Below are 12,859 nucleotides of genomic sequence, written 5' to 3'. Positions count from 1 at the left end.
ATAAAACAAAAGAGTAAAATTCATGGGTTGATAAGCCTCATGTGCATCGGTTATTGCACTACATGCGACGCACAAGAGTGGGCTAGGCTGTTGGCTTGGCCATCTGTGTCGCACTTTACTCTTCATGCAATGCAAATGATTCTTTTGCCTCTGTGACAGGGGCGAGGAGTCATCTGCGTCGTATGGTAGGTAGGGTCCAACGCAGTTAGCTAATCAAATGTGTCGCGTCGTGTTCCGACGCAGATCCTGTATCCTGATCTGCGTCGAGCCCTGTGGCATCGGCCTCTTGTCCGGCGCAAATAGACGTCTCGCATCTGGCGCAAATCGTTTATTCTGTACTAGTGGAAACTGTTTTGCGCAAGCAGAAGGAAATGGCGTTGTTGGTTTGAGCACGAGGGTAAGGGAGAGGTGCAAAGAGGGGGGATGCGAGTGAGAGAGAAATAGGAAAGAGGGGGTGAGAAACATATGATAATGAGGGTTTTGGGGTGGATGGGTGGCTAGGAAAGGGGTAGTGGTTTTGGTGGGAGGAGGTTGTATGGTGGGGATGTGGGGAAAGAGCGAGGAAGTAGAAACAAGTTTTAGAGGAGACAGAAGTCTAAGGGGAAAAAAAATTACCCATTGTTTAGGTTGTTGATTTACTGTCACTGGTCACTGAGCTTAAGAAAGCTAATATCTTCTCAAGCTTTGTTTATTTTAATTTAATCAAAATCAAAGTCTAACTTGTTTTAAGAAGACATGTCAAAGATTGACTTATTCTTGGTCATATTTTTAAGAAGACGAAGACAAGTAATTCTCATACTGTATAAATAAAGATATATGAGAGACATAACTAACTTTGAATGAATTTAATGATTAATAAGAAACTGCCTTCAAAATAAATATGTACTGATTAGTACCAAAATCTGCGTCTATAATATTGGGTTTATGAAAGAAAACAATGCGTGTATCTTTCATATTTTAAAGCTTCAACATTCATTGTATTTTCTTAATTTGAACTTATTCTTGTTGTACGGTTTAGTTTGGTGCATTCGTTTAAGATAATTTTGAATGCAACCTAATTCAAGCAACTACTTATTTCTTGGGACATATCGTAATACGTTAGTACACTGTTTGCAAATTCAACAATTAGCTAGAAGTAGAAGCATACGACTTGGTTGGGCTCAATGTGATGAAATATTTTATTTTTTGGCATAATTCCTTAGGCCAAACATATTTATCAGGGTAGAAACAAATTATATCGAGGACTCTACTGTAGTCTATTAATTTCTCCTGCTATGTCTATTGAGTTCCAAGTTTTTTTCTAATAAGGGAGTAGTGTCATATAAAAGTATTGAGGGATCGGCAACTATAACTGTGGTGGTAGTTTTTAGTTGTGGAAGTAGTTGTTAGCTTATTGGATAATATTATAATATTATCCAATAAGCTGTGCTGGTAGTTGTTAGTGGTTGGTGTGTAACTGTTAGCTTTTAGCTGTCCAAGTAGCGGTACAAGATATTGATGTTCGGTAAAATAGGTTGTCAAAGTAGTTGTTTACAAAGTAGTTGTTACTCAAACAAAACTTTATATATATAATTTATGAGAACGTATTGTGTCGGACTCGTCCGACCATAATCTTGGTCGGACGACTTTCAGGTGGTTCCAATTTTTTTCAGGTAGTCTTCATTTTTTTTCAGGTGGTTCCAATTTTTTTCAGGTAGTCTTCATTTTGTTTTCAGTTAGTCTTCTTTGTTTTTTAGTGGGTTTTTGTGCTTCAGTTAGACTTACTTGGGTTTCAGTTGGTCTTTATTCTTTTTCAGGTAGTCTACATTTTTCTTCGGAGTGTCTTCATTTTGTTTCAGTTAGTCCATTATTTCTTTCAGTTGGCCCATTATTTCTTTCAGTTGGTCCAACTGAAAGAAAAGAAAGTCGAACTGAAAGAAAAGAAAGTCTAACTGAAAGAAAAGAAAGTCCAACTGAAAGAAAAGAAAGTCCAACTGAAAGAAAACAAAGACCAACTGAAAAGAAAACAAAGTCCAACTGAAAGAAAACAAAGTCCAACTGAAAAGAAAATAAAACACTAACCTCTGCTTTCTCTTACTTTCTCCTTCTTCTTCATTCCTCTTAGCTGATACTCCATACTCATGTTCAGACAAAAAATGTGGTAACGGCCGGAATCTTTTACTAGAAGAATTGAATAGAGTGAATGAAGAAAACCCTCAAGTCCCTAATACCCAAATGTTGTGTGGTATAGGAACCTTCCATCGCCTCGCAATTTCGAACCCTTTGGATTCTTGAAATGGGGAAGCTCTTTGAAAAATCTTCACTTTTTGTATTGTGTACACTTTCAGACTCTGAGAGCAAGATCCTTCTTTCGTGTTCTAATAATAGATTAAAGGTGTAAAGATTGTGAGGACGTGTCATCTGCTTGATCTTGATCGCCTTCATGACAGGATCGTGGGGTTGAAGATTTTGATGAAATCCCTAGCTGATGATCCTTGACTTCCCTCAACTCTAGTTGGTATTTTGCTTTAAGCCATCTGAGCTCCCACTGAACTTCATTTTCACAATCATTTGTGAGGGGATTGTGCAATGAGACGGTGTTTTGAGGTCACCGGGTCAGCCCGTCTGACAGTAAGTATTTGGTCAGACGGACTGACCCAATACTTTCACATAATTTATACACCACTGTTTACTATCCCAAAAGCTACATATTGAAGCTTTTGACAAGCACTACTAAAACAGTACTTATACCACTAAAAGTTACTTACACCACCATCTTACCAAACACTAGTATTTTCTTTAATTAGTGTTTTAACCGAGTCAAGACACAAAAAGCTACTTAAAAAGCTTGTGCCTTTACATGCCCATAGTTAAAAGTCGTCGTATAGACGTATAGTAGATATACTACTATCCTCTTCGATTATTATTGTCGTTCAATTTTACGTCCCAACCATTAAGCCATTTTTCGTGTAATGGGGTGTAAGCTCTATTGTAATTTGTACACCAAGGCCTATCTAATCTTGGCTAGAAACCAATAGATAAATAAGGATATTTTGTCTAGTGGTTAAGATTGAGGTACTGTGGACGATAGGTTACAGATTCAAATCCCCCCCTTCCCATTTTTTGTACTGTCTTTGTAGTTCATATAGATAAATGAGTATAATTAGTCCATAAAATAACGTTGGATGTCCTAATTAGTAATTATGCCTTAGATATGTACACTTGAGTCTATGACGTGGACTCTGTAGTTTTACTAATTAATCTTCATTTTTCTATATTTGCTTCGACGTAAGAACAATTTTTTAAGAAAATCAACTACTATATTGTCTTCATCCCTTAACAACCTTATACATAATCACTTGTAGACCTAATGTAATAAATTAAAACTATGTCTACCCTAAGATCCTTTTTTTTTTTCCTAACCTACCTTATAATGAGAGAAATGATCAAGAGCGTAACCAAACTTCTCAGAATTTAATTCATAATGACTTATTATAACTCAAACTTCTCATAAAATTACTTAAACTTATCTTATATGTATATATCGAAATTAGTTTTTTTTAAAGTGAAAATTCATTCATTAATATGAAGTCATATAACATCTAAAATAGAAGTTATAAACTAAAAGGTTGATCAATCCCTTCAAAAAAAAAAAAAAAAAAGGCTGATCAAATTGAAAGAAACTTGATTCGAATTGGCAAAACCACGATCATTGAGCAGAATAACCTTTCTAAATACCCTTTCTTTCACATCGCTGTCTGATTCAACTTTCTACAAGTGAGTCTAACGATCTAATGTAGTTTTTGATGTAGAACTAGAGTTACTTTAATCGATTGTAATACGCGAAATACTGATTGTTGCAATCCCGCACAAAATCATATCAACAAATCAAAGTTTGTAAAGTGTTCTAACATTATCACTTTGCATATTTTTGACACATCAATTTTTCATAATTCTTTCTAAAAGATGATTAGATATATTAATGGTCAAAATTGTAGGTTGACAAATATATTGTTCAAACCATTGCAATTAATATGAGACGAGAATAGTACATAATAATAATAATAATTTCTTGTATATACAAATAAAAATAAGAAAATGTTATGCACATTCACACATAGTTTAAATTCTCGCCCTTTGTAAAGTTGGATCCAAATTCTCCACTTATAATGGATATTCGTCTTATTAAATTACTATTTTGATACTCTTTATGAAATTTGATTGCCAAGATAAGCTCAAATGCTCAATAATACGGGTGTTACAAGGAGTTAATTTTCTTTCCACATCACAGAAACTAAATACTCATTTTTATACGCCACACAATCACTCTGGACAGAGCTGACTGATCACAGTAAGAAAGAGGTACTCTTCACTAAAAGACAGATTCAGGTGTCAGCTTATCGATTAATCCCACACGAAGAGGGAACAATAAAGTAATGATTGGTGCTTTTAAATAAAAAAATATGTAGTAAAAATTTGAAAAAAAAAAAAAGAAAAAAGAAAAGGATGCATATTAAGGAAATCTCAACTTGTCAAGAATGAGATTGATCCGAGATTTTCCTGAAATTAAGAGGGAAGCTCCAATCACTAGGCTATCATTCACGCTGATATACACTATTAACTGCATGTCTGCATCATAAGGATAGTTACTATTTACACCTTACGTATAACGTATAGAAATATATGCCCCCTTAATTAATATATATTCTCTTGCAAACCAGAAAAAAAATCGTTTATGCTTTGCATACTCATTAAAAAATTCTTTTTTTGTGATTTAGAAATATGTTTGAAGGTTATCAATTTTCTTGGAATCCAATAGGTGACACATACTAATGTGATTCACAGTTAAATGGCTTGGTTAATAAAGTTAGAAATAAAAGAAACAGTAATTCGTAAGGTCTATTCCGTAAAAATAGCTTTTAGTTTTCATCTGTGAACTGTGATCTCCTAGTTGTGGAGGTAATTTTTAGCTTTTAGCTGTGAAATTGATTGTCTAAAGTAGAAGTGTACGGTAAAAATAGTTATTGACAAATTTTTTAATAGAAGAATTCGTAGTAAGCTTTGATTTTGCAAAGAATAGAAGAATTCATAAATGAAATCCCATTGAAAATTTTACAATGAAATCCCACTGAAAATTTTACTTTCCTTGCATGATAAATATAACGTGTACATTTTTTGTAAACAAAGAATTAATTGTTGGACTTAAATGATCTTTCGGCTTTTTCCTAAAGAGATCGATGACATTACATGACTATAATATATGAAATGGTATAGCTTTCAAATAAAATGATGTGGTTTGGTGGTAAAATGATTATCCTATTAATATAAGTAAACATTCAAGGGATCAAAACTTGCTAAACATTTTTTTTTTTGTTTTTGCAAATTGACAAATATTCCAATATACTTTCACAAACTCCAATACAAACTTTGACTATTAGTATCGCTAAAAATATATCACTTGATAATTGACACTGATTATATATATTTGAACTAGCAATTTACGCACGCGATGCGTGCCTTATTTTTTTAAAACACAAATTCTACCTTTTTTGGGCATTAACAAGGGTAAAATTCGATCCATGATCCCAAGATTGTAACCGAAAGTATAAACTAATTTAAGTTTTTTTCATTGTCTAACTTCTAAATTTTGTTTTCACACGTTGATATTTAAAATTTTCATAATTTTTAATTTTGTCCTTTTCTAAAATTTAACATTTTTAGCTTCAATTATATTTGAAATCAAATTTTAAATTTTTCATACACAATTTGATATTGAAATCGGTTTTAGAAAAATAAAAATCGTTACTTTTCGCAAATTAATGTAGTTTTTTTTCTAAAAATGGATTTTTGCAAAAGTTCGCAAAAAGTTTGATATTGTTTTGTTTTTCCAAAAATGGATTTTTGAACATGGATTTTTTGCAAAAGTTTTGGGCAAAAGTTTTAATATTGGCATTTTTTTTAGAAAAAACGAAATTTGTTTTTATATGAAAATGAATTAAATATAAGTCTGATTGTATAAAAGCCCTTTTGAAGTCATTACTATCATCTCCATTTTTTTTTAACTACACAACAGTCGACTAAGTTGCTATTGTTTATTTCAACTAATGTGAAATAATTTTGAAGGTTAAAAGAATTATTTATCTTTTTGGAAGTTCGCAAATTGTCGATGAATGAATGTGTGATATTGCTGTGAAAATCTTATGTTTTTCTCAAATTTGTGTTTATAGGTAACTTTTGTGAGTATGTAATTGTGAATGGTTCTTGAGAATAGTGATTTGTAAGTAAATTTTTGAAAATATTTTTTGTATGTATTGACATTCTAGGTTATTGGTTTTAGTTTGTATACTCCCTCCGTTTCCTAAAGATCTTCCCACTTACTGTTCCCACAGATACCAATGAAAATCAAGTTGTGTGGGGCATGGTGTGAGTAAAGTAGGAGAGAGAAAGGGGTTAAGATAAATAAACAAATAAAAAGGGGTTAAAGTAGGAGAGAGAAAGAGAGTAAAATTGAATTAATAATGTAATGGTGGACCATATGATAGTGACATGAGAGGGTAAATAGGGAAATTTGTTTTGCCAAATAAGGAATAAAGCAAAAGTGGGAAGATCTTTAGGAAACACCCTTAAACGGAAAGTGGGAAGATCTTTAGGAAATGGAGGGAGTATATGTTAATTTTAAGTTTTAATAAAGTTTTCTGATTATTTGAGTGATTTGCGTGATTTTCATAACGTGATTTTCTCAATTGTGTGAGTGATTTGTAAAGTTTATTCTTTTAAGTGATTTGTAAGTAAGTGTTGTAAATTAATTTTCGGTAGTTTTCTTTGATTGCCGATTTGATTTTGACATTCCTTTTGTAATTAAGAAAGGGAAGGGGGCAAAATAGGCATCTCAAAAGAGGACACCATTGCTCATCCCTTCCCTTATATAATAGATATATTAATGGTCAAAGCTTATTAAGTTGACCATATAAAAATATGTTTCAATTAAATAAGAACGAATGAAGTACCTTTTTGAAAAAAAATTATAATACAATTGATTTAAATCTAGTACGTAGGAGTATAATGTCAATATTATTTTTTTTATGAGATGGAATATACAATATAATGAATAGTAGATTTTAGTAAAATAAAAAAATATTATTTTTGATTAGTAATTTCGATTATCAATTATTGCATACAACCTTATGAAAAGTAGTATTGAATATTTATAGTAGATAATATAACATTTTAACAGAGGACACTTCTCTTTCAAAAGAGTTGTCAAAGGTCGACTCGTGGTTAAATCTATTCAACTTTACATTAAAAGAAAAAGGAATTCTTGATCATATATTATCCAATATAACTTGTAGCTTAATGTTCCATTATTTTGCTACTTATGGTGCAAATAGTAGTTAACATTGTCAATGCCATATGGCTAAACCATATATATAAGTGGCTGAAAGTAAATCTAGTTGGTAAAGTCTTGTATAGGTATACCCTGAGGTGAAATCTCATTACATTATTGCTTCATTACTGTTCTATATACCTTAAAAATATTATTGTGCGGTTTTCTTAATTAGACTAAGGTGTTTTCTCTTCGCCTTAAAAAATTATTTTCAAGTCAAAATATGATTGATTAGGTCCAATCAAGCTCAAACATAAGGTTAAATTAGGTGTGATCAGGCTCAACAAAACTTAATAAATTTTGTTCAAGTAAAGAGAATCACACATATTTCGTTAATATGCTTCTTTTAAGTTTATTAAAATTCCGCTCCCATTCTCAAATAGTTATTTGATTTACTTTTCTAACTGTATTAAATATACGCATTTGACCATAGTTTTTCTAACAAAATTGTTAAACCCAATTTTTTTTTTTTAAATACACATCAAGACAAAATCATCCTACACACTACGTTTGGACATATTTCATGGACTTAAAATTACATAAATACTTTAACCTTTAAAAATTAAACCAAACAATTATTTAAAACCCGACGAAAATATCTTCTAAAATTAATTTTGAACCTTGAATTATAATTTATACAAATATGAAAAATTAAGTAAATGAAAATAAATTTTTCACACAAATTTCCAAACAAAAACAAAAACTGAAAATGACCCACCTCTTTTTCTTTTTTCTTCTTGGTGGGGACTAATGTTAATTGACACTCATCATCTCCCCTTTTTATAAAGGCACACCCAAACTGAAAAACTCCTCACTCTTTTCCAAGTTTTCTCTTCTTTTTCTTTAAACCACCAAAGTTTCTCTCTTTCTCTCTCCTCTTTTTCATCTACAAAAATTCAGCACATCCGTGGGCAGTTTCACAGGAAAACACAAAAATTAAAACAAATAAAAAGCTAACAACTGAAAGTGGATAAACTCACACCTGCGAAATTTATGGGTTACTGAAAAAACCCACCAACCAAATTTTAAGAGAGAGAAACCAAAAACAACAAAAATAAAAATACAAGTAGTAGTAGTAATAATGTTAATGAGTGTTTCTTTTTATTGGGATCAGGAAAACTAAATTCTGCAACTGAACAACAGCAGCAAAAACTCAGAAGAGAAGAGTTTTTATTTTGGTTTTTGCAGATTTTTTCAGTACTAATACTAGTAGTAAAGCTCAAAAATTTTCTCTCACATGGGTGTTTGTAATTGTATTACATGTGAATTTAGGTGGTCCAAAAAAATGATTCTTTGATCTTGGTTGATTAAATTAGAAAGAGTAACAAATTAAAGTTTTGATCTTTCAATCAAAGCAACCATTTTTTTTGGTTTTATTCAGCTGAATTTGTCCTCTCATTTTGGCTGTTTCTTGGGTTGTTGAAAGATTCAATCTTTTTTGATCTTGAGCTTGATTTTATTGTGATTTTTGAGGGAGAAAAAAAAGGAGCTTTTTTTCCATCTCAAAAAAAAAAAAAGTTGAGAAAAGATCATATTTTTTGGGGTGTAAACATCTGTAATTTCCCAAGATTGCTTCTTTGTTCAAGGTAAATTTAACTGAATTTTAGTTTTTCTTGCTTTCATAATAATATTTATTTATACTAATTATTAATTAACACAAAGTTTATGTTTTTTTTTTTTTGTGTTTTTAAAGGTAATGCTGAGGAAAAGATCTAGACCAGTGACAAGTACACAAGGAATAGTTGGTGATCATAGCAACAATTCATGGATTTCTCCTGAAAAATCAACAAAACCCACTTCATATTTCTTCAATTCTCCAAAATTTTTCAAGTGTTTCTTCACTTCTTCTTCTACTTCATCATCAGCTCCTTCTTCTACTGTGAATGATCCAATAATGAGTCCTACTTCAATTCTTGATACAAAGGCATTTTCTGCTTTTGCCAACTCTTTTTGGGTTGTTGACAACAAATCCTTCAACAACAACAACAAAAACCCAAAAACTTTGTCTACAAACTCACAACACTCATGGGAACAACCAAACAACACAAAGGGAATTGGCCTTGCTCTCATTGATGAAACCAACAACAGCAACAACAATATCATCAACAATAACAACAACATCAACAACACCAACAACTCAGAAACCAGCAACACAACAACTTTCAAACAACAGAAAAGAAAACTTGTTGTTTTTGGTTCTCAACTCAAAATCCAAGTACCTCCTTTGCCTCCTTCCTCTGTTTTCCCCTGTTTTTCACCTGAATCACCTAGAGAATTTGGTATTAAAACTCCAAAAAACAATTTATGGCCTTTTGGAAACAAGGATTCCCAAGTTCATCCTGAAGAATTCCCTACTAATAAAATGATTCCAGGGAATGATAACCTTTCCTTGAGTGACATGGAATTATCTGAAGATTATACTTGTGTTATATCTCATGGTCCTAACCCTAAAACCACCCACATATTTGGGAATTGCATTGTTGAAAGTTGTTGTGGTGTTGTTGGGTCTTCTTCATTTTCAGCAAACAGAAATGGGTATTTGTCCAATTTTGGGAATTCAATTCCTTCACAAGATAATTTCCTTAGGTTTTGCAACCATTGTAAGAAGAAGCTTGGTGAGGGAAAGGACATTTACATGTACAGGTATAGCAATTCATTCTTACTACTTGTCTCTTAAAATTCTCGCATAAAAGACAGAAGTGTTTCACATATTTCAAAACGGATGAATCATATTATATATATGTTCTTGGTTGTTAATGTTTTTAGATATTGTTTCTTAACTTTTGATAGAAATATTTAGTTAATCATGAATTATGTGCTCCTTATTCAAGAATTACCTTAGATTTCATGCCTCATAAAAAAATGAGGAGTTAAGGATAAAAAAAAAAAAATGTGATCTTGAGCAATAATGTTAGGAATTACTCTAAGTCATTAATTAATAAGCATAAATATATTTAGTCTAGGATTAGATTTGTATTGGTAGATTAAGTTTTATTCCTATCCATTGTTCTTCAATTATCATGTCATGGTTAGGAAAAAATATGCATCTTGTAATCAAGCTTGTCATATACTCTTACAAGATGCACATTATTACAGTCTTTGTCCATATTGTTGATCTAATCAATCATTGCACCTTTTGGGATTTGGGCTATTGATCTAGGCAAGTAGGCTAGCCATTGTACATGGATCAGTACTTCTTCAACAATTATTGGCAGTTGATGCTAAACATATACTTAGTGGATAATTTACCCATTAAAAGAAATTATATAACGAATTAATGCTACAACTTATACTTCCTCCGTTTCTAAATAAGTGCAACATTTGCATAGTATTTACTATTCACAGTTTAAACTTTAATTAGCTTTGGTGATTTACATTTTAGGAAAAACATAGTCATGTGAGATCTTGTTAGATTCGTCTGAATGTGAATTTTTTAATATCAACTTTTTATAATTTTTACTTATTGATAATTGAAGATATTAATGGTTAAAATGATGCATTGGCAAACGTGCAAACAAGAAATGTTGCACTTATTTAGAAACGGAGGAAGTATATGTTTAGGATCCGTTTTATTCAACTTATTTTGTCTTATCTTATCTTATATTTCATCCGTTCCATAATAAGTGAAATATTTCTCTAAAAAAGCTCTCACATAAAAGAGAGAAATGTTTCACTTATTATGGAACGGAGGAAGTATGAATTTATCTGATCTAATCTTATCTAATACAAATATATTAAAAGGCGTGCGAGAACAAGAAATTGTGTCACGTGGTGCTCTCCCTAGGGAGTTTTAGTTCATGTAATCCATGTACAATAAAAAAAATTAATAAATTGCACAGTATAGAATTTGATCCCGAGACCTCAAGTACATATACAAAAAGTTTTAACCACTAGGCTAAGTTGTATTTAGTGTTATTATCATAAAGAATTATATTAATAAATGAAATGTTTTCTTACCCGAGGCATAGCCCGAGCCTAATAACTAGTTTTTTTTCTTCTGAATTGAGTGAGGATAGGTTAACAGAACATATGACATGATATGGTCAGATCTTATTTTATCTTATCTAGATCTTAAATAAATTAAAATAAGTTGAACAAAACAGGATCTTAAGAGATAATTCACCCGTTTTAAAAAGACATTTATTGTTGGATTGGTTTCAACTTTCAACTAATCATTAATAGAGAGTAATTTATCTAATAGGTGGATTAAGCATTTTTTTTCCAATAATGCTCCATTTGTTTGTTATTAAACGTTCTAAAGTAATTATGAATCGTATATGACTTTATTGTAATGTATCAAACTTTATACTAAAAGTACTCATGTAATGATGATCATATGAGAACACTTTAATAAGATCGACCTCGAGGGTGATATTTTTCACATCATTATTACATATTATGATCAAAAGACAAAGTTACAAATATTCTTTTTGTGACAAAAGTTTGATTCAAATATGCTTTATTGTTATGAAACTTGTAACAAAAATAACTAACGTTACACTGTTTTTTTCATGAATGCAGAGGAGAAAAGGCCTTTTGTAGTCAAGAATGCCGCTGCCAAGAAATGCTTTTAGATGGAGTGGACAACTAGAAGTTTATTCTCAAAGAACTTCAAACCAAAATTAGCTACCTTAAAAAAAAAAACCACCCAATTTTCCTACTATTTTTTATTATATAATGACCTAGTTGTAAGTTGTAACCTTTTTTTTTGTATTTTGTGTATCTCTATTGTCTCTTAATTAGAAATTTTGTTTAATTATCAAGAAGAGAAAGAGAGAGAGAGAAGAAGAGAGATGCTGAGGTATGATAATTAATGTGAAGGAAAAGTGTAGAGTTGATTTTCTCATGAAAGTGATGACTTAATTTTGATTCTCAATCTTAATCTTAATTTTAATTTTCATAGTTTATTTTCGCTTTCAGTATAAGATGTTGATAACAAGTTACGATCCTAAAGCATCTTTACGGATGATATATAGGATGGTATATAAGATGTACGTTGATGTTACAATTTTGAATTTTTCTTCTTTTTTGATAGAGTATAGATTTATTCATGGGGCCTCAACCATCAGCTTAAGCTTTTGGTTGAGTGTCGTTTGACATGATATCAAGAGCCAGCGTGACAAAAAGGTCACGGGTTCGAATCTCATCAACTCTTGCGTGAGGAGACATGATAGAGTATAGATCTATTCCTAGAATCTCAACTATCAGCTTAAACTTTTGATTGAGTTGGTCCTTTCATAATTTTGTCTTTGAATTTGTTTATTTTAATGCTCAATCATGCATTGTGAACATTATATATATAGGCATAATGGGGCCCTTAGTAACTTATTCCATTAAAGCTATGGCCTGTCTTGTTTGTCCATCTTCGTTGATCAATAATTATTTCTAGAGACTCATACATTATTATTATATTTTTTGTCGATTTTACTTTAGTTGAGTAATCATCCAAACAACCACCAATATTGATAAGAGCCAAAAAAGATGACATAAACAGGA

At 31.3% G+C, this 12,859-nt stretch overlaps 1 protein-coding gene across 1 annotated transcript; it reads left to right on the top strand.

Moving 5' to 3' along the window:
• The first annotated feature begins 8,167 nt into the window (after nucleotides 1-8,167).
• Nucleotides 8,168-12,239, top strand: LOC104894512 (FCS-Like Zinc finger 8). Its single transcript, XM_010680765.3, has 3 exons — nucleotides 8,168-8,949; nucleotides 9,057-10,006; nucleotides 11,885-12,239. Exons 2-3 carry the CDS (start codon nucleotides 9,060-9,062, stop codon nucleotides 11,952-11,954), a joined length of 1,017 nt encoding a protein of 338 aa, XP_010679067.2. The 5' UTR covers nucleotides 8,168-8,949; nucleotides 9,057-9,059; the 3' UTR covers nucleotides 11,955-12,239.
• Nucleotides 12,240-12,859: the final 620 nt, after the last annotated feature.

This window comes from Beta vulgaris, chromosome 5 (assembly GCF_026745355.1).
Source record: "Beta vulgaris subsp. vulgaris cultivar EL10 chromosome 5, EL10.2, whole genome shotgun sequence".
Lineage (NCBI taxonomy): Eukaryota > Viridiplantae > Streptophyta > Magnoliopsida > Caryophyllales > Amaranthaceae > Beta > Beta vulgaris.
The sequence above is the reverse complement of the archived record's forward strand: the minus strand, read 5'-3'. Positions and strand labels throughout refer to the sequence as shown.